The sequence below is a fragment of the Heterocephalus glaber genome, unplaced genomic scaffold, assembly GCF_053883595.1.
Source record: "Heterocephalus glaber isolate CG9 unplaced genomic scaffold, H.glaber_assembly_v1.0 deba00001546, whole genome shotgun sequence".
Taxonomy (NCBI): Eukaryota; Metazoa; Chordata; class Mammalia; order Rodentia; family Bathyergidae; genus Heterocephalus; species Heterocephalus glaber.
The window spans coordinates 1,793,144-1,811,562 of record NW_028258339.1 but is presented as its reverse complement, the minus strand read 5'-3'; the positions used below and the strand labels follow the sequence as shown (position 1 = coordinate 1,811,562).

The following is an 18,419-nucleotide window of genomic DNA, read 5'->3' as shown; positions in this document are numbered from 1 at the left end:
AAGAGATTAATATAATTAAATAATTGTATCAGAAAAGAACAAACAAGAAAAAGCATAGAACAAAGGAGAAAAATAGAAAATAAGGAAAAAAAAGAAAAAACAAGAAAAAACCCATAAAACCACAAGAAACCAATATAGAAAGAAAAAAAGAAGTAAGTCCAAAAAGAAAATTCCTCAATGATTTGCCATGAGTGGTTTCTTTCCAGGGTCTGCCATCTTGAAATCCTGTGTATATGTCAGAGAAATCCCAAGTCACTGCTGAGATCTATTTTGTTTCCACACTCATATTTTTGTTGGTAAACACTGAATCCTGCTCCACACTTCCTGTTGGGTGTTGTTGGTCAATGGTGTCCACCTTAAGAATATAGTCACTCTGGTGGCTGTCACTTTCTTTGTCCCCTGTGTACCTCAAGTCATGGCTTTCTCTGCCTAGTTTTCTGGCTTATTAGTTTGAGAGGCCCTTCTTTCTATATACCTTAGGTTCTGGCAGCTGTCCAAGCTGAGGCATATCCTTGCTCATGTTGGTAGATTTAGAAAGCAAACAAATCACTAAGCTTTTTGCTAAATGTTGGCAGTAGGTAGGGGCTCAAGCAGACTACCAGATTTAATGCCAACACTTTCAGACCCAGCCCTCTCTGGAAGCCATGCATACCTGACTGGCTACCCATTACAGAGGTCATTGACCCTAGGTCTTTCCCTTCCTAAACTTAAACTTCTCAGGAAGTCTATGTCTAGATTGCACTATCTCTGGACTGCCTCTTGTAGCCATCTCTTGGGCAGTCATTCTGGGAGGGTGACACCAGAAACCTTAATGTACAGTTGTTTTGTAACTGTTCTGTGTCTCACTCTAAATGATTAACCCCTTCCCCAAATGTTTCCTGATAAAACCTTCTCAAATATGGCAGGTGCAATACTTGATTTCTTCTCCAATTCTAGAGAGTGATGCTGAAAGAATCACTTTCAGAGTAAAACCCCATACTATTTTTGCAGTTTGCAATAACCATGGGCACTACTCCATTTCTCCCTGGAGCTGCTAACCCTTTCCATGCTTATCTTGTGTCAGTGGAGACAGGTCTGTGAGGCTGAGACAGGAGCATTGCAACTTCCAGACCAGCCTGGGCAACTTGGCAGCTTACCAAGACTCTTTTCTCCTGCCTCTACATCAGGTTTTTTTATGTGAAAATTTGCAGAAGTATTCAAGCTGAGCCCACAGCTAGATGCTCCATTCGGTTTCAAGTAATTGAATTTTGATGGCGAAATTTGGTTATTCAACCCATCAGTATCAAAGCCAACATCATAGGAGAACCTCATAAGATTTGGCCACATAATGAGGCTGAAGCTGAAGTTGGTATATTAGGCAACAGTGAGCACACAGAGCCACACAAGCAATGGAAAGGATGTTGAAGTTTATGTATGATAGTGACCTGAACAGAAGAATGTGTCACAAAACTATATTTGGGTTTTGGTAAGATCATCCTGGCTATCACGTAAAAAATGAAGTATAGTGGGCCAAGGATTTAGCTCAGTGGTATTAGCACCTGCCTGGCAAGTGCAAGGTCCTGAGTTCAATCCCTGGTACTCCCCCCAAATAAAGTATAGAAAACAAGAAATAATATAAAGAAAATAGTTGGCAGGATAATGCTGTAGTCCATAAGATAATGGCTGTGAAAATATAAGTGAATATATTTGAGACATATTTAGGAGATAAGAATTGACAGGGCTTGTTGAGGGATTATATAAGGGAGGGGTAAGGATTTCCAAGAGTGGTGAATTGGTGTATTGCTCACTGAAATACAAAGAACACTAGAGCAAACCAGGTTAAGTAGGAGAAGGCAAAATGTTCAGTTTGGGGCACATAGGTTATATTAGTCATCTTTCTGTTGCTGTGACAAAATACTTGAGAAAACCAACTTATAAGAGGAAAAGACTTTTTTGGCTCACAGTTTCAGAGGTTATGTCTCCAATCATCTACTTTCTCTGATTAGGCTTCAACATTTTTTTATTCTTTTTTTTTTTTTGTACCAGAGATTGAACTTGGGACCTTGCACTTGCAAGCCAGGCGGTGAAACCACTGAGGTAAATCCCCAGCGGCCTCAAGTTCCATCACTACCCCGTAGAGCCACAGGTCAGCTACTAAGCCTTTACATGCAGGGCTTTTGGAAAACATTTAAGATCTAAACCATAGCATGAAGTTTGAGGTATCATTGAGCCATACAAATGGATATAAAGTTTTGGAGCTAAGAAAAGACCTGAACTGGAGATATAAATCTATGAGTCCACTTTAAAAATTGTAACCAGAATTATGGATTAAGACAGAGAGAGAGAGATAGAGAGAGAGAGAGAGAGAGAGAGAGAGAGAGAGAGAGAGAGAGAGAGAGAGAGAGACAGAGAGAGAGAGAGACAGAGACAGAGACAGAGACAGAGAGAAAGAAATGAAAAGGGGGTAGCTTTGAGACAATGGAACATTTAATAATTCAGGTGAGGAGGAGAAGCCAGTGTAAAATTATCTACAGAACTTGAAATCCACAGCAAAGTCCACATAAAACCTTCCTGCTTTGTATTTCTGAAGTATTTACCATGAGTTAGAAGGATTATGTTAAGTGATGGTGGTATAAATTAGTTTCTGCTTTCAAGGAGCCCACAGCCTAAAGGGAGAGGCAGAAAGTATAAATAATGATCATACTTGAATACCACACATTTCTATTAGTATAATAAAGGGATATTTCTGAAGGAGGTAGAATCTGAGTTGACACCATAGGACAAGCTGGAATTAGCTAAATGGGGCAGTTAGGGGGAGTGAAGTGAAGGGGGTGATTTTTAGGCAGACAGCCTTTGAGACAGTATAAAAGGATGAGACTATATGACATGTTTGCAGGGCCAGTTGGAGCTAAGCATGAGTGAGATGGTGTCAGAGATCATATCTGGAAAAGCACACAGGGAACAAATCACAAAAGGCCTTATATGTAAGGAGTAGTGATTTCATTCTGTGGAAAACAAGGCCGACTGGAGCTAGGCTGATGTGCCACTAGTAGGCCAGGTTGGAGCATGGGGTTGTGCGCACTTAACCCACAGCCAGGAACCAGCCAAGGCATTCCTTCTGCACTTTAATAACCACCAAAGTATACTCTCACAGAAGTGATTCTGGAACATCAGTTTGCAGACTGAAGGCACAGGTGACTCCAGGTATGAGGATTTTGAGAGCCTTTCTAGCAAGGTCCACAAGATGATTGATCATCCTCATTCTGAGAATATTTCCATAACATACATGTTTTAGGTTATTCTTTTTCATTCTGGATTTCCTTATAAAAGTTAGTCTTTTCTCTTTTTTTATTCATTAAATTTATTGGTACACTTTAGGTATGCAATATGATGACATTCATCATTGGGAATTTGTACCTTTACATGGTATAGCTTGGATTTTATTTTTACCCCTTCCCCTGCCCTCCCTTCAACCCATCTACCCCTCTCTATTTACAAAAACTTTGTTTCCATTTATTCCTTTTCTCATATTTTTTCCTTTGCCTTCTTTCCTTTCCGCTACCCCTCCCACTTCTCTTTTAGACCTTTTCTTCTTGTTTCACCTTATCTATTATACATTTTGATCCTTATTTACACTTTTAGTTTCTCACACCAGAGAAACTATTTGGTATTTACACATGTGTGTCCTATTTGTTTCACTTAAGATTATGTCCTCAATGTGCATCCATTCAGCTATAAATGACTCTAGTTTTTGGAAGGGTTGTGAGGAGAAAGGAACCCATCTCCACTGTTGGTGGGAGTACAGACTGGTGGAATCCCTGTGGAAATCAGTATGGAGAGATCTCAAAAAATTGGATTGAAAGTCCCATTTGACCCAGCTATTCCCCTGCTGGGTATCTTCCCAAAAGAATTAAAAGAATCATACCACAGCGATATATGTGCACCCATGTTTATAGTGGCACAATTTGTAATAGCTAAAACTTGGAAACAGCCCCATTTAATTCATTTGGCCTACCATTTCACCTATACTAAACTTAAATATGAGGAAAAATCAAGGTATAAATTGTTATATATTTGTTAACATTTTGATTTTCACATTTAGTCTACTATATTTTCAAGTTGGAAACATTTTTCATTCATGGCCTTTTTCCAAATTTTTTCTGCCACAAAAAATACAATCAACTCAGTACCAGAGCAGGTAAGTCTTATTAGTTATCTTGTTTATACAGAAAACTAATATCTGCGAGGAAAATGAGAATTCAAAACCATGTTACTTTATTGAGAGCACAGTGGTGAGCAACTCCAAGATGAAGGACCATATTTGAAAAACTTAAGTGACCATTTTACATGATACATGACACAAATGCTGTTACTAGATGTTTTAAGGTTTGTGCTCCCCAGTAGTACAGGAGCTTTTGCCAGAAACTTTGGCCATGTTTGAACATACACAGAATGGCAAGATTTCTATGTGATAAAAGTTTGTGTTTTTTAAATCAGTAGTGGAATTCAATGTTTCTAAACTATCATTAAACTTGATTTCTTCAGCGATATTTGCCATCCTTTTGCTAGACATTGGTTAAAGCACTCATTGTAAATTCCACTTAGTGAGAAAATAAGAATATTTCCGGTAAAAAACTTAATAAAGTTGTATTAAGGTGTACAAAATGATGCTTTGATATACATGTATGCTGTGAGATGATTGCTACAGTCATGCAAATTAAATACCAATTTTTCTCACATAATTAGTTTTTTAAACTTTAGGGTAAGAGCATCTGAAATCTACATTCTTTGCAAAATCCCAGTTTATAATATAGCATTATTAACTGTAGTATTTCTGATGAATCTTAGATCTCTAGACTTATTTAGCCTACAAAACAGCAACTTTGTGCCTTTTGACAAATATTTATTGTCCTTACCTTCCTGCAACAGATACCCACCATTATATTATATTTCTATATATTGAATGTTTTTAGATTCTACATAAAAGTGAGATCATGTGGAATTTTTCTGTGTCTGCATTATTTTATTTAGCATAATGTCTGTCAGATTAATCCATGTTGTCACAAAGGCAAGCTGTTATCAAAAAGACAAAAAATAACAAATGTTAAGGTATAGAGAAAAGGGAGCCCTTGTACTCTGTTGCTGGGGATTAGAATAGCCATTCTGAAAAACAGTATGGAGATTCCTAAAAATCTTAAAAACAGAAAGACAATATGATCCAGCAATCTCACTTCTGGCTACATAACACAAATAAATGAAATCAATACCTTGAAGAGATAGCTGCATTCCCATATTCACTGCACTATTAATTCTCTAGTAAAATTAATACAAAATATTTTCACTAATATAGTAACAAAGAGATTATTAAGGGGCTGGAAATGTAGCTCACTGGTAGGGTACTTTCCTAGCCATGTATGAGGCCCTGGGTTCCATCCCTAGCACTACAAATAAAAACAGGTAGGAGATTCATGACTTTATTAGCAATAGTTGTGGAAATCATGGAAGAATCTGTTTTATATTCTTGTATATTTATATTTACCTCTTTTATTAGGAAGGAAATGAGAGAGAGAGGGAGGGAATAGAGGGAGGGAGGGAGAGAGACAGAGAGAGAGAGAAATTTTGACTTGTCTGTTTCTGAATCCCTGTAGCATAAAACAATACTTGGCTCATTAGTCGAAAGAATGAATTGAATTAATAGCATTACCCAATTACATCCTTTCAAATGTACCAACCGCAAACATGCTGCCGAGATTCTGAATTTCTATTTAGAAGTGTTTAAAAATTACTGTTGTAAAGATTAAATGAAAATTTTTACTAAAAATGCATGTTTAGATAGAAAAATAGTAGAAGTAAAGACATGTAAAAATGCCTAAACCAAGGTAGAAAACTTAGCAACATTTAAGTTTGCTCCAAATCCAGAAATGGGTTTGAGGAAGAGTAGATGTAAGTCCAAAAGAATCTTCACTTGGTGCACAGAGCAGGACGGGTGAGGAAGGGAGCCATAATTTTCTGAGGACTTGCCATATGCCCAGATCTACCAAGGACCTCATTTGATTTGTTTTACCTTTATAATAAGAACAGTTGGCATTCACTATTTACTCTATGCTAGTTACTGTCCCAAGTAGTTTAAATGGATTAACTCAGTAATTCCTGACACCAACCCAAGGAGATATTTCTGATACACCATTTGAGCCTTCCTCCATAAAGGATTATTATCCTCATTACTACAGAGGAGCTAAGGCTCAATAAATGACTTCTCTGGTCACATTCACAGAGTTGTGTGACTCCAAAGCTGAGGGTGCTTTACTTTTCCTTATCTTGTTTTGCTTCAGTCTCATTTCAATTAAAACAATGCATCTTGGGCTGGGGATTTAGCTCAGTGGTGCCACCGCTTGCCTCACAAATGCAAGGTCCTGAGTTTGAATCCCGGTACCAAAAACCAAAAAAAGCAAAAAACAATACATCTGGCAGCTAACACTTATTGAATACTTACTACAGAGCAGGCACTATGCAATTGCTTCATATGGACTGTCTCATTTAATTTTTACATTAACACTTTCAAGTGGTGTTTTTATTCGTTGCCTTGTACAGATGAAGAAATTAAGGTTGAAAGGGGTTAAGTAACTTATTAAAGTAACATAGTAGGTTGATGGGTCAGGATTTATGAACTTTTTATTTGCCTAAGGAGCTGAAGTTCTTAATCACAGTACCGTACTACCCGCTTTGAAAGATTTTCTTTCCTTCACAAGAGGTCCCATTCCTAGGATTCCTGCTGAAACCATGACATACAGCTGAGACTACTCTTTCCCACTGTGTTAAGTCTGTCATGTCTGCGAGAGGAAAAGGTACTGACAAGCTTACTCTCAAAATTCAAATTGTGTGAATATTCTATCTTTGGGCTCAGGAATGAAATACACATTCACTACCAATTAAAACTGTTTTCAGTGGGAATGAGATTGATAGAAACAAGATTTATTTTTAAAAGTGATTTAATGAGAAATAATTTACATTCTATTTATTTTATCCATTTAAAGTATATAATCTATGAGTTTAAAGTACATTTACAGAGGTGGGCAACCACGATGACAATATAATTTTAGAATAGTTTCATCAGAGCTCAAAGAAATCTCATGCCCATTAGCAATCACTCCTCATTTCCCCAAAACTCTCAACCCTTAAAAGGCACTAAACTCCTATAGATATTATAACCACTAAGCCTCTACTTGAGACATTTCATATAAATGGAATCATACACTATGTGGTCTTTTTTTATTGGCTCTTTTCACTTAGCATAGTAGTTTCAAGGTTCATTCGTGTTGTAGCATGTACCAGTTCGTTATTGATTTTCATGTTTGATAATATTCAACGCACAGATATACCAAAGTTTGTATCCATCCCTCAGCTGATGGACATTTGGGTTGTTTCCACTTTTGGGCTATTACAAATAATGCTGATTTAAACAGTCATGTACATATTCTTGTTGAACATCTGTTTTCAATTCTTTGGGGTATATACATAGGAGTAGAATTGCTGAGTCATGTGGAAACTCTAACATTTTGAGAAACTGCCAAATTGTTTTCCAGTGTTGCTGTACCAATTTATATCCTCATCAACAATGTTTGAGTATTCCAGTTTCTCCATATCCTCACCAACACTTGCTGTTGTTTCACTTTTTCATTATAACCATCTTACTGGGTGTGAAGTGGTATCTCATTATGATTCTAATTTGTATTTCCCTAAGAATAGTAATGATGATCACTTTTTTCAGTGTTTATTAATCATTTGCATATTGCTATAGACTGTTTGTGGCCTCAAATTTGTATGTTGAAGCCCTAGTCCCTAACGTGACTATTTTGAGATGGGGCCTTTGGGAAGCAATTAGGTTTAGATGAGGTTACAAGAGTAAGGCCCTCATAATGGGATAAGTACCTTTTTATGAGAAGATAGGTCCTACATCTCTCTGTTATGACAAGATATAGCAAGAAAGGGTCTATCTATAAAACAGGACTCTGGCCTTTACCAGACACTGAATCTACTGGTACCTTGGTTTTGAATTTTCCAGCCTCTAGAACTATGAGAAACAAATGTTTGTTAAACTACCCAGTCTATGGTATTACATTATGGCAGCCCAAGTATATTTATAATTTCTCCTTTGGCAACACTCTACTGCATTGTATTGCCCATTTTTAATTGGTTATCTTTCTTTTTATTATTGAGTAGAGAGTTCCTTATATATTCTGAAAAGTCCATTATTAGATATATGATATGCAAATATTTTTTTCCACTAAATGGACAGTCTTTTTACTCTCTTGATGGTATCATTTGCAGCAGAAGATGTTTTTAATTTTTATGTATTCCAATTTATTTCTATTTTTCTTTTGCTGTTTATATTACATTGCCTAATTCAATGTCAGGAGAATTTAATTTTGTTTTCTTTTAATTTTTTTATAATTTTTTTATATTTAGATATATGATCTATTTTGATTTTGTTTTGTGTATGGTATATGGAAAGGGTACAACTTTATTTTATTTCCCCTGTGTAGATAACTCAGTTGTCTCAGCACCATTTGTTAAAAAACTATTTCTTCCTCACTTTACTATCTTGACATCCCTTGTGAAAATTAACTGACCATGAATCTGCTGGTTTATTTCTAGACTCTATTCATTTCCATTTGTATGTGTGTCTATTCTTATGCCTGTACAATACTCTCATGATTATTGTAGCTTTGCAGTGGGATTTTAAAATTGGGCAGTTTAAGTTCTCCAATTCTGGTTCTTGTAACAATTGTTTTAGCTATTTTGGATCCCTCCAAATTCCATATGAATTTTAGGATCACCCTGTCAATTTACACAAAGAAATCAGCTAGCATGCTGTAGATCATTTGGAGTATATATTGTTATAGTAAAAATATTAAATCTTCCAATCCATGACCATAAAGTCATTCCATTTATTTAGAACTTCTCTAATTCCTTTCAACAATATTTTGTAGTTTTCAGTGTAAAAGTCTAAATTTTTTTCATTAAATTTATTCTTGAGTATTTTATGCTTGCTTTGTTTTTAATCTTTGAATTTTGTTTTTAATTTTAATTGAAATAAAATTATTGTATATACTTATGGGGTACAGTGTGACATTTTTATACATGCACACAATGTGTAATGATCAGATCAGTGTAACTTATATCTATCACTTCAAATGTCTATCATTTCTTTGTGGTGGAATGTCTAGGACTTATGCTTTTAATATCATTTGATTTTGTATATTGCTATGGTTTGAATGTGCTTGTGAGAAGGCATGTGTTGGAAACTTAATCCTCAGTGCAACAGTGTGAGAGGTAGGGTCTAATTGGAGATGTTTAACCATGAAGGCTCCACTTTCATGAATGGATTAAAGCTGATTATAAAAGTGCCTGAGGCTTTTGAGTTCAATCTCTTGTTTTCTCACCTTCTCTTTGTCCTTCCACCATGGCACGATACAGAGGCCCTTTCCAGGTGCCAGGCCCACTCACCGGAACCATGAACCAAAATTGTTTTATTATAAATTGCCCAGTTTCAGGTATTCTGTTGCAGCAGCACAAAAGGACTTAGAGATATATTAACTTTGTATCCTGCAACATTACCGGGCAATTGCCAGCAATGAAAAGAGCAAAAATATGTCTGGGATAAGGGAAGAATCAAGACTATAAGAATAGTTACCATGCATTGAGTATGTTTGTGACAGGTCAGTGCTTCCTAATGTAGAGTATGCAAATGAATTTCCTGGAAATCTAGTTAAAGTTCAGACTGTTGTCAAGGAATTTGAGATGGGGCCTGGGATTCTGCCTAACAACCCCTCAGCAGATAGCTTGTAGCTTTTATTATTATTTTCAAGTTACAACAACCCTGAAATATAGATATTATTATTATTGCCATTTTATAGATAAGAAAATGATCTCAGAAGTTGAGAAAGTTATCCAGGATCACAGAGTACGCAGAATCAGGATTTAAACACAGTTCATTCTAGTGCTAAAAGTGAGCTCTTTTCACACTCCCACATCTGGATATCTGAAGTATGTGGAGGATAGTTGGGATAGGGGAAAAAAGCAAGCCTTTCAGCATCAGAATTACTGTATAGAACATGTTGGGATCTAAACTTTGAGGTTGTTTTGGAGAACTCAACAGCTCCCTTGCTTTCCAGGGAGCTGAGAGTGAAGGAGATGCTCAACTATCAGCTAGAAGTAAGATGATATAGACAGAACCCAACATTGGAGGAGGTATAGAAGGCTAATCAGGCTAGACTAGAACAGGACTCTGCATACTGCTGAGGTCTACCCTGAAATTACCTCTATTGTTGAATTTTCCTACGTTTAATATGATGGGTTAGACTAATTGTGATGTTACTATTGACTAATGCTACAGTTTGTATATGGCATGAGTTTGACCCACAAGAGTTTATGTACTTGGAGCTCGGTTCCCAGTGTGGCAATATTAAGAAGTGGAGCCTAGTGGGAGTTCCATAGGTCACTGGGAGCACTTCTTCAGCAAGGTTAGGATAGTTTTCATGGGACCCCTGAGTTAGTTTTAGTAAGAGCAACTCGTTATAAAAACATGAATCTGACAACTGAATTGTTCTTTGGCTTTCTGAACAGTGATGGGATTGCTCCTTCTTGCATATGGTCCTACCAGTATGGTGCTGTCCACTATGAGGTCTTTACCAGAGCTAAGCTGATACTAGTACCATGCCCTTGAACCTCCAAAATCATGAGTTAAGTAAACCTTATTTCAATATAAATATGTCAAGCCTCGTGTGTTTTATTGTAGAAACAGAAAGATAGACCAATACAACTAACCATAGAGGAAAAAAACGTATCAGTGAACTAAAGGACAGGTATTGTAGTTCTGAGGTATTTCCCAGTAGAAAAACAAACATGTTTCCATCTTGTAGTAACAATAGAAATATCCATGGCATAAACTCTGTGCTTTCTATTCAGGGAACTCTTAGAATAGATGTCTAAAAGCTGTTCCCCTAAGAAGTGTATTCCAGACTCTCCTATTTTCCTGGGGATGATGAATGATACAGCATGAATACCATCCCTAAGAGTTTAGGGTAAGAGTTTTGGAATGTGAGTAAGGCTCTGGTCATATAGGTATTTATGAAATACGATGGATAGGTGACCAAATTCATTTCCAATACTGTCCAGCAGAATTTTAGGGGATTTCCATTACCTGAGTCAAAACATGTGAGTCGATTATTTTTGTCCTTAGCACCTTTTATTGAAGTATCACCCTTGATGACAATCTGGCAGGCATATCTATGTCAGCCAAGAAGGGAGTGGTGGAGGACACAAATACAGAAACAATAAGATTCAGAAAAAAATAATAGCTTTACATGGGATAGATAACCCCCCACAGTTGTACAACAAACACTGGTTCTTTATCTACACAAACTGCCCCTGTCCCCCCCTTTAAAGATCTACTAATCTTCAAATAATACAATATGCTCTTGCAGAAATACCATTGGCATAGACAACTCTCTGGCAAAGACAGTGGGAGTTGCCAAAGCTCTAGATGGGTGGAAATGGCCATAAATGTGCCCAGCTTCTCCCATCTGGGACCTGCTACTGGCACAGCAGCACCTTCATGGAGGCTTGGGTTGAGGATGTGACTCTAGTGACCCGGGGGCAGCTTTTTGGGGGCACATTTAACATGAGGTTAAATGGAAAACAGAATCTGAACCTGACCATGAAAGAAAGCTTTGCATCATTTCACCCTCCTGCCTTTCCTCTGCTTCTAATCTCTCCCTTTCTAGGGCTTTATTTTTAGTGTCTTTGTCTCATTATCTTGGATTCCACTCGGGCGTTTTTTTCTATATCCTGGCTGAGTCTCTGGATGTGGGATTCAGGGAGACCCAATTATTCAGAGTCTTAGGGATGAGAGAAGTAAGAGGGGCATGTGACAGGAACCCTTGCACTGACTCATTTCTATCTATTCACCACCTTGCTGACTTTTTACTCTCTGGGACCTCTATAAGTATTTGAAGGAACAGATTACATGTTTGGACCAATAACTGTCTTTAGAGAAATCTGTTGACCTGCCTTCCAAATTGCCACCCCCTCAAAAGCATTGGAAGTGGGATAGCCCAGAAACTGAGGATAGGGAAGAGACAAGTAATGCCAGCAACGTAGCACTATTATTCACAATGGGACTACCACAGCAAGAGTTGGCATGCCAGGGTCTGTTTAGTAGTTCACCTTTGTTTACAGGGCATCGCTGCTCAGTATAGTTTTAGGGTTAAGTTTTTAAGAGCTTTTGGAAACTCCTTTTATGTAAAAAATAGCATCCTTGTATCCTGACTCCAATTCTGAAGTGAGATGAGGGACAAAAATGATAGTGTTAATAGTATTTTTGATATCACACACCTTAGGTATAACTAGTTTAACATTGGCTAGAAAAATCCAGACTGTGGGAATGGGGATTTAGCTCAGTGGTTCCACCACCTGCCTTGCAAGTGCAAGGTCCCGAGTTCAATCCCTGGCACACACACACAAAAAAATCCAGATTGTGGTCATAATATCCAGGTAAATGATCACTCTTTCCCCCAGCCCCATAGTCTCAAAAATGTATTCTGGCTAAAAAAAAAAAAAGTTAGAATGCTGGAATACATTGGCCTCACTCCCTCTCTAGTATAAGACATTTCGATTTGCTTTTTGTTTGTCCCTAAGACTTAATAAAAAAAAAAAAGACGGTAACTATGACCTTTATTCAAAGTACTTCCCTGACCTCCTCAACCTTCATTCAGGTAAACCTAGCCCTTCGTAAGCCATCAGCCTTCCTGAGAAGGGTAGAATCTTCCACTGGAGGGCAGAATGACAGGGTTGACACTAACAGTGGTTCTTGTTACTGGCAGCAGTACTAAGAGTATAGCCAGGGCCCCACAGAAAGGATCATTCCCCCTGCCACACACACAAACCCTGCTAGTCAAGATTCTCCCATTGTTTTCAGATACAATGTAGAGGAAACGGAAGCCAGTAACCAGTACTTGTAGCAGCAGTAGCAAAGCTCTTTGGCGATTTCTTTGGTTGGATGAGGTACCTCTGTTACTACCAAGTTAACTTCCAAGCATCCTAAGGAACTCAGAAGTACAAGAAGGGATGCTAGGGTTTTGTTAGGCTGGGCTTAGGTGGGCTGTGTGATATGAAAGGTTGACCTCAATCAGTAAGTCACAGGGAATTGAGCCAGGTAACACGGCAGGGTATAGTTTAACATTCCTTTCCTGCCATTGCCCACCTGAGGGCTTTTCAAGGATATAAGCTGGCTACCAGTGTCAGGGCCTCGGCAATAGCAGTAGCTTGAGTTCTTTGTTCAGTAGTCTCCCCTTATCTTCGATTTCACTGTCTGCAGTTTCAGTTACCTGTGGTCAACCATGGCCCAAAATGATTAAATGGAAAATTCCCAACATAAACAACGCATAAGCTTTAAATTGCATGCCATTCTGGGTAGCATGATAAAATGTAGTTCCATTCTGTTCCATTCCACCTGGGACATGAATCTTTCCTTTGTCCAGTATATCCAAGTCATGTAGGTTACCCACCTTTAATCACTTAGTAGCCATCTCAGTTACCAGATTGGCTGTTGCAGTATTGCAGTGTACAGTGCTTGTGTCCAAGTAACCCTTCTTGTACTTATAATGACCCCAAAGCACAAGAGTAGTAAACCAAGAGGCACTAGAACACAGAACATGGGAGGACAGATTAACTCCAGTTCTATGTGGCATTGCTACAGAGCATGTAAGAAAAGGCACAGTGTATATAAGGTTTCTGGTATCCCCTGGGGGTCTTGGAACATATTCCTCGGGGTAAGGAGGTGGATGCTCTATGGCTGGATCATAGTTTTCTCTGGGGAGCTGGTCCTGGTTGCAGCTTCCAACTACCAAAGTTCTGGTTCCCTGAGCCAGGCCACAGGCTGAAAAGCAGTTATTAGAGGAACACATCCTAAACATACCTCCACTTATTCGTGGCTTGGAACCATTACAGAAATGGGTGACCTTTGCCAGTTTCAGGAGATTTCTTTGGTTTAAAAAATATATAAGAAAAAGTTTAATGCTGCTGGGGAAAAGTAAGCTCACAATCACCCAGACTTCAAGGGAAGCAAGCAGCCTGGTCATGATAGGGAAGCTATGAGCTCCAGGGGAGAACACCTTTCTTAGACACTTGTAGCTATATTGGGAAGGACTGAATCCCTTAGCACATGCTTACCTAGCCATGGTGGTTTCAGGCTGATCTGCAGAAAATGTTTTCCTGGGCTAACTTTTCCCTCTCCAGCTTCCCTCTTCTCACCTTACTAGCTAAAAAAGAAAAAAAATCAATCAAAACATAAAAAATAAATAAAATTAAAAGGCCATTTAAAATATAATAAGAACTTCCCCACCAATAATGAAATCTATATCCTGAAGTCAGCTATAATAAAGGGCCTATAGTGTGAAGCACTGGGATGGGCACCTGTGACTCCCAACAATGCAAGAGTAAAATGAAATAAAAATTTCCAGGCCTAAAGTCTTAGGATACAGGAAGTCACACTAGCCAAGGCTGAAAGCAGGCTTCTTTCCTGTCAACCAGCTGCCAAGGAAAGTAGAAATAGTTAAGCCTGGCTTTTTCCTGAGGGCCACCTGGAGATAACCAACCTTTGCTCACATTCTCTTATGTAATCACTCCTTTTGTGCTTCCCACTGCAAAGCTTGGGTGAGTCCCTGAAACTGGTGATAGACGAATGCTCTCAAGGCAGCCAGATCTCCACAGCAAATGGCTGGACCACAAGCCCTAGGGCTGAAAGGAGCTTTTCTCTGATCCTCAAAAATCTGATTATGGTGTGGGTGGGTTGAGAGTTCAGGATGTCTTTGGTATCCTAGTACAAAGAATGAAGGCACTTTTTGGTTCTATGGTCAGTGAATGATTGCCCACACATACTGTGGGAAGGAGAGTACACTTGCACCGTCACATCTTGCTACAGCTAAGTAGAAGCTTGGCACCTCCTTAGGGTATCCTTGCTGGTTGGGACCACTGCTAGGGAAGGAACAGTGGGACATTTCCAGGGTAATAGCGCTGGAACAAACTGCTAACTCCTTGTTATCTACTGCTAGCAAACTGCTACTGAAGATGAAAGCAATTCCCACTGTGGCTTGTCAGGGATGCTGTGGCAGACTGCTGGTGATTTAGAAATTGCTGGGCCCCAGGAGTAGACTCTCCCTGAGACATCTGAGCTGCTCTTCCCCCAGCTTGATCTTTTCATCCAGCTCTCTTTGTTCAATGATGAGAGCAGATTTCATCTTGACAAAGTGCTGGTAATCTTGGAGCTGGTCCTGAGGCAGGTAGCGGGAGACCATGTCAAACACCAACTTCTCCCGACGATCCACATGCTCCTTCAGCTCCTTGGCATCTGCCAATTGGCCCGTCAACTGCTGCTTCTTCTCTATCAGCACCAACTGGGGAAGCAGAGGAGTGATTAAGGGCTATTCTGATTACCAGGCATCTGCCTAGCAGTGCCTCACCAGGGAGGCAGGATCAAAGCAGCTATCCATTCTGCTAACTGAATAGTCCTAAATGTCCTGCTGTAAAATCCACCTCTATGCAAAAAACCTTTCTTTCTTGTAGTTGGAGGAGTACAAACATGACTGGATCTCTGCTCAAGGGGAAGTGCAGTTGCCTTCCTCCATCTCTAAAGCTTCCTTTCATCTGTGGATCACTACTGAGTTTGGTATGTAGTAGTTTTTAACAAAGCCAACTTTTGTCCCTTCCATCTGGGAAACAACCATGAATGCAGCAATGCTTTTTTATGGTGTGTGTTTCTGTGGAAGTGGATATGTGTGAGTGTATGTGTCTGTGTACATGTATACACATGCGTATGTGCCTCTTATTGTGGATTCAAAGCTACTTGTGTAGGGAAAGGTAAAGCAGTTTGGTTCAAGATAGATGCAGAGTGAGCTAGTCTGTGAAACTGACAGCATTCCCGTGAGACATTCCCTCCCAGCTCTAGAGAGAGTGAGGCAAAATTGCTGCTGCTGCCGCCACTACCACCTCCACCACCACCATCACTACTACTGGCAGCTGGCAGTGATTCAGTATTTACCCTCTTCCCAGTCCTGTTTTTGTTTTCATAGTTCTGAGGATGGAATTCAGGGCCTTGTGCATGCTAGGCAAGTGCTCCACCACTGAGCTACAACCTCTGACCCAGAGGTTGTTTTAAGTAATAAACATGGATTATCTACTTTAATCCTCACAGCACCCTTGTGATGCAGGCAGTGTGTGCATCTCATTTTATAGATGAGGAGATTAAGACAGAGTAATGTTAAGTAAGTTACCCATGGTCACACAACTAATAAGTGGTAGAGCCAGAATTTCAGGGCACTTACAAGCCAGTATTCACACTCAGCACTATGCTATTCTGCCTCCCACAAAAGCCCAGCCACAAAGAAGGAGCCCCGAGGGGAAAAAAAAACAGATGGCATTTCCCTCCATCCACACCCATGGAGACTCCAACTCTACCTTTTCCTGGTTGGCCTCTGAATCGATGCTGTTAAGAGCATTCTCCACCCGAGCCAGTCGTCCAGAGAGTGACAGCAACAGATTAACCACTTTATCCAGATCCCCAATAAACAAACGATATTTGTCAAACTCATTGGGTTTGCAGACCGCCTTTAAATTGGTCTCCACCTCCTCTCCAAGGGCCGAATTGGCACTGATATCCTCCAGCAGCCCTCGTTGGGCCTCCCTTAGGACAGAAAGTTTTCGGCCAATGCTTTCAATAAGCTGTATCTAGGGGAGTTAAATAGGGGAAGGAAAAAGATGAGTAAGGGAAATAACAGAAAGTGTTCTATAGCTGTAGATTGTGTTTTGGGATCCAAGTGACAGATGGTAGGCTCTACCCTAGTCACTGGAAACAAAGGAATCCTTTGAGATCATAAGCAACTCCAGTCTTGAGGGCAGGTATCTTCTCTCCTTGTTTGGTAGAAATGCCCATGTCACCACAAAATTTATTGAAATTAGATAAGTGGGCGAAGACTCATTTGCCAAACACAACAGAATACTTGCTAAGACTATATAATAAATTGGAACTAGAATGCTTCTGAGATCCTAGGTTAGAAAAATATTTGTCATCAAATGCTCATCACTTCATTCATTCTTCAATCCATATAAGTACCTCTTACATTCATAACATAGTGCTAGGTCCTTGCCCACTTAGCTTGGCTTTCAGCTTGGCTTTTACGGTCTTTGGATGAGTGAAAAACTTTGGAGCCACAATTACTGGGTTTGACTTCTGGCTCTGCCGCTTCCTAGCTTTGGGACCTTGTGATTTGACTTTATTGAGCTTCACTCTTTATCTGTAGAAGGAAAGGGGATAACTGAAGTATGTGTCGTATTGAGTGGTATTAAGTCGTATTGATTCAATGACATAATGCATGTTAACAGTAAATGCTCAGAGCATAGAATAAGTGCTTAAGTGCTGCTATTATTATTATTATTATTACTATTATTAAATCTTCTTTCATTCTACCATTTTAAAGTCACTCCTCAGAACCTTTCAGGATTAGCTCTTTATCCTATTGAGTGTTCACAAAATTCATTCTTGTGTTCCTGAGTTGTTTCTGCAGTTCTATCTGCTCTTATTCTCTTTGGCTATTCTTATTCTTTATTCAGGGCAAAGCTCTGCCCTCATCTTCCCCATAGGAAGTCCTCCTTTGGAAGCATTCTCTCAATGATTGCTTTCTTTTCTCGGCTCTCAAGTCTTCTAGAATTAGAATCTTATAGCATAATTTGAAGTCATTAACATTCTCTTTTATATGTAAGTCCAATTCCTTGCCTATTATTGATTCCAAATGTCTCAAGGAAAATGCTGCCTGTGTCTTCCAATTTGTTCCCCTTCTACATGTGACCAGTTCTGGGACTGCACTCACAGGAAAGCAATGTTGAACAGTGGAATTTTCGAATCAGAGATGCCCAGAATCCAATTTTACCTTCTCCAAACTCTGTGACCTTGAATTGAATACCTATTCCCACTATTTCTTCATCTATAAACAGGAGAACCACTCCACCCAACCCCACTGTTGTTGTAATGGCTGTTGAGTTCATAGAAGCAAAATATTATTGTGTCTGGTGCATTAAAGGTTCAATGTGCATTTACGATCATAATTACTACTACTACTACTACTACTCCTGCTGCTAATTCAGGGTACTCTAAACTAGAGGGTATTGGTCTAGTTACAAGGTTATGGCAAGCATGGAGCCATCCAAGGTCACCCAGAACCTTCATAGCCAGTATTGCAATGTGGTTAAAAATATAGACTTTAGTGTCAGACAACTTGAATTTGAACTCTAGCTCTGCTACAAAGTAGTAGTCTGACCATGAACCAATCACTCAACCTTTCTGTGCCTCAATACTGCCGTCTAAAAAAGTAGGATAACAATGCTGC

General features: G+C 39.1%; 1 protein-coding gene across 4 annotated transcripts in view; it reads right to left on the bottom strand.

The window, feature by feature from the left end:
- Positions 1-6,292: 6,292 nt before the first annotated feature.
- Positions 6,293-18,419, bottom strand: part of Shroom4 (shroom family member 4) — a 273,979-nt gene continuing 261,852 nt past the window's right edge. For 3 of the 4 annotated variants that reach the window (XM_021249971.2, XM_087189706.1, XM_021249972.2), the window contains 2 exons: positions 16,495-16,764; positions 6,294-15,434 (listed from right to left, as the gene is read on the bottom strand). In XM_021249971.2, coding sequence (XP_021105630.1) covers positions 15,165-15,434; positions 16,495-16,764 — 540 coding nt within the window. In that variant the 3' untranslated portion in view covers positions 6,294-15,164. Of the gene's footprint in view, positions 15,435-16,494; positions 16,765-18,419 lie in introns of all 4 variants that reach the window. The other variant, XM_087189707.1, reaches the window with a different exon arrangement.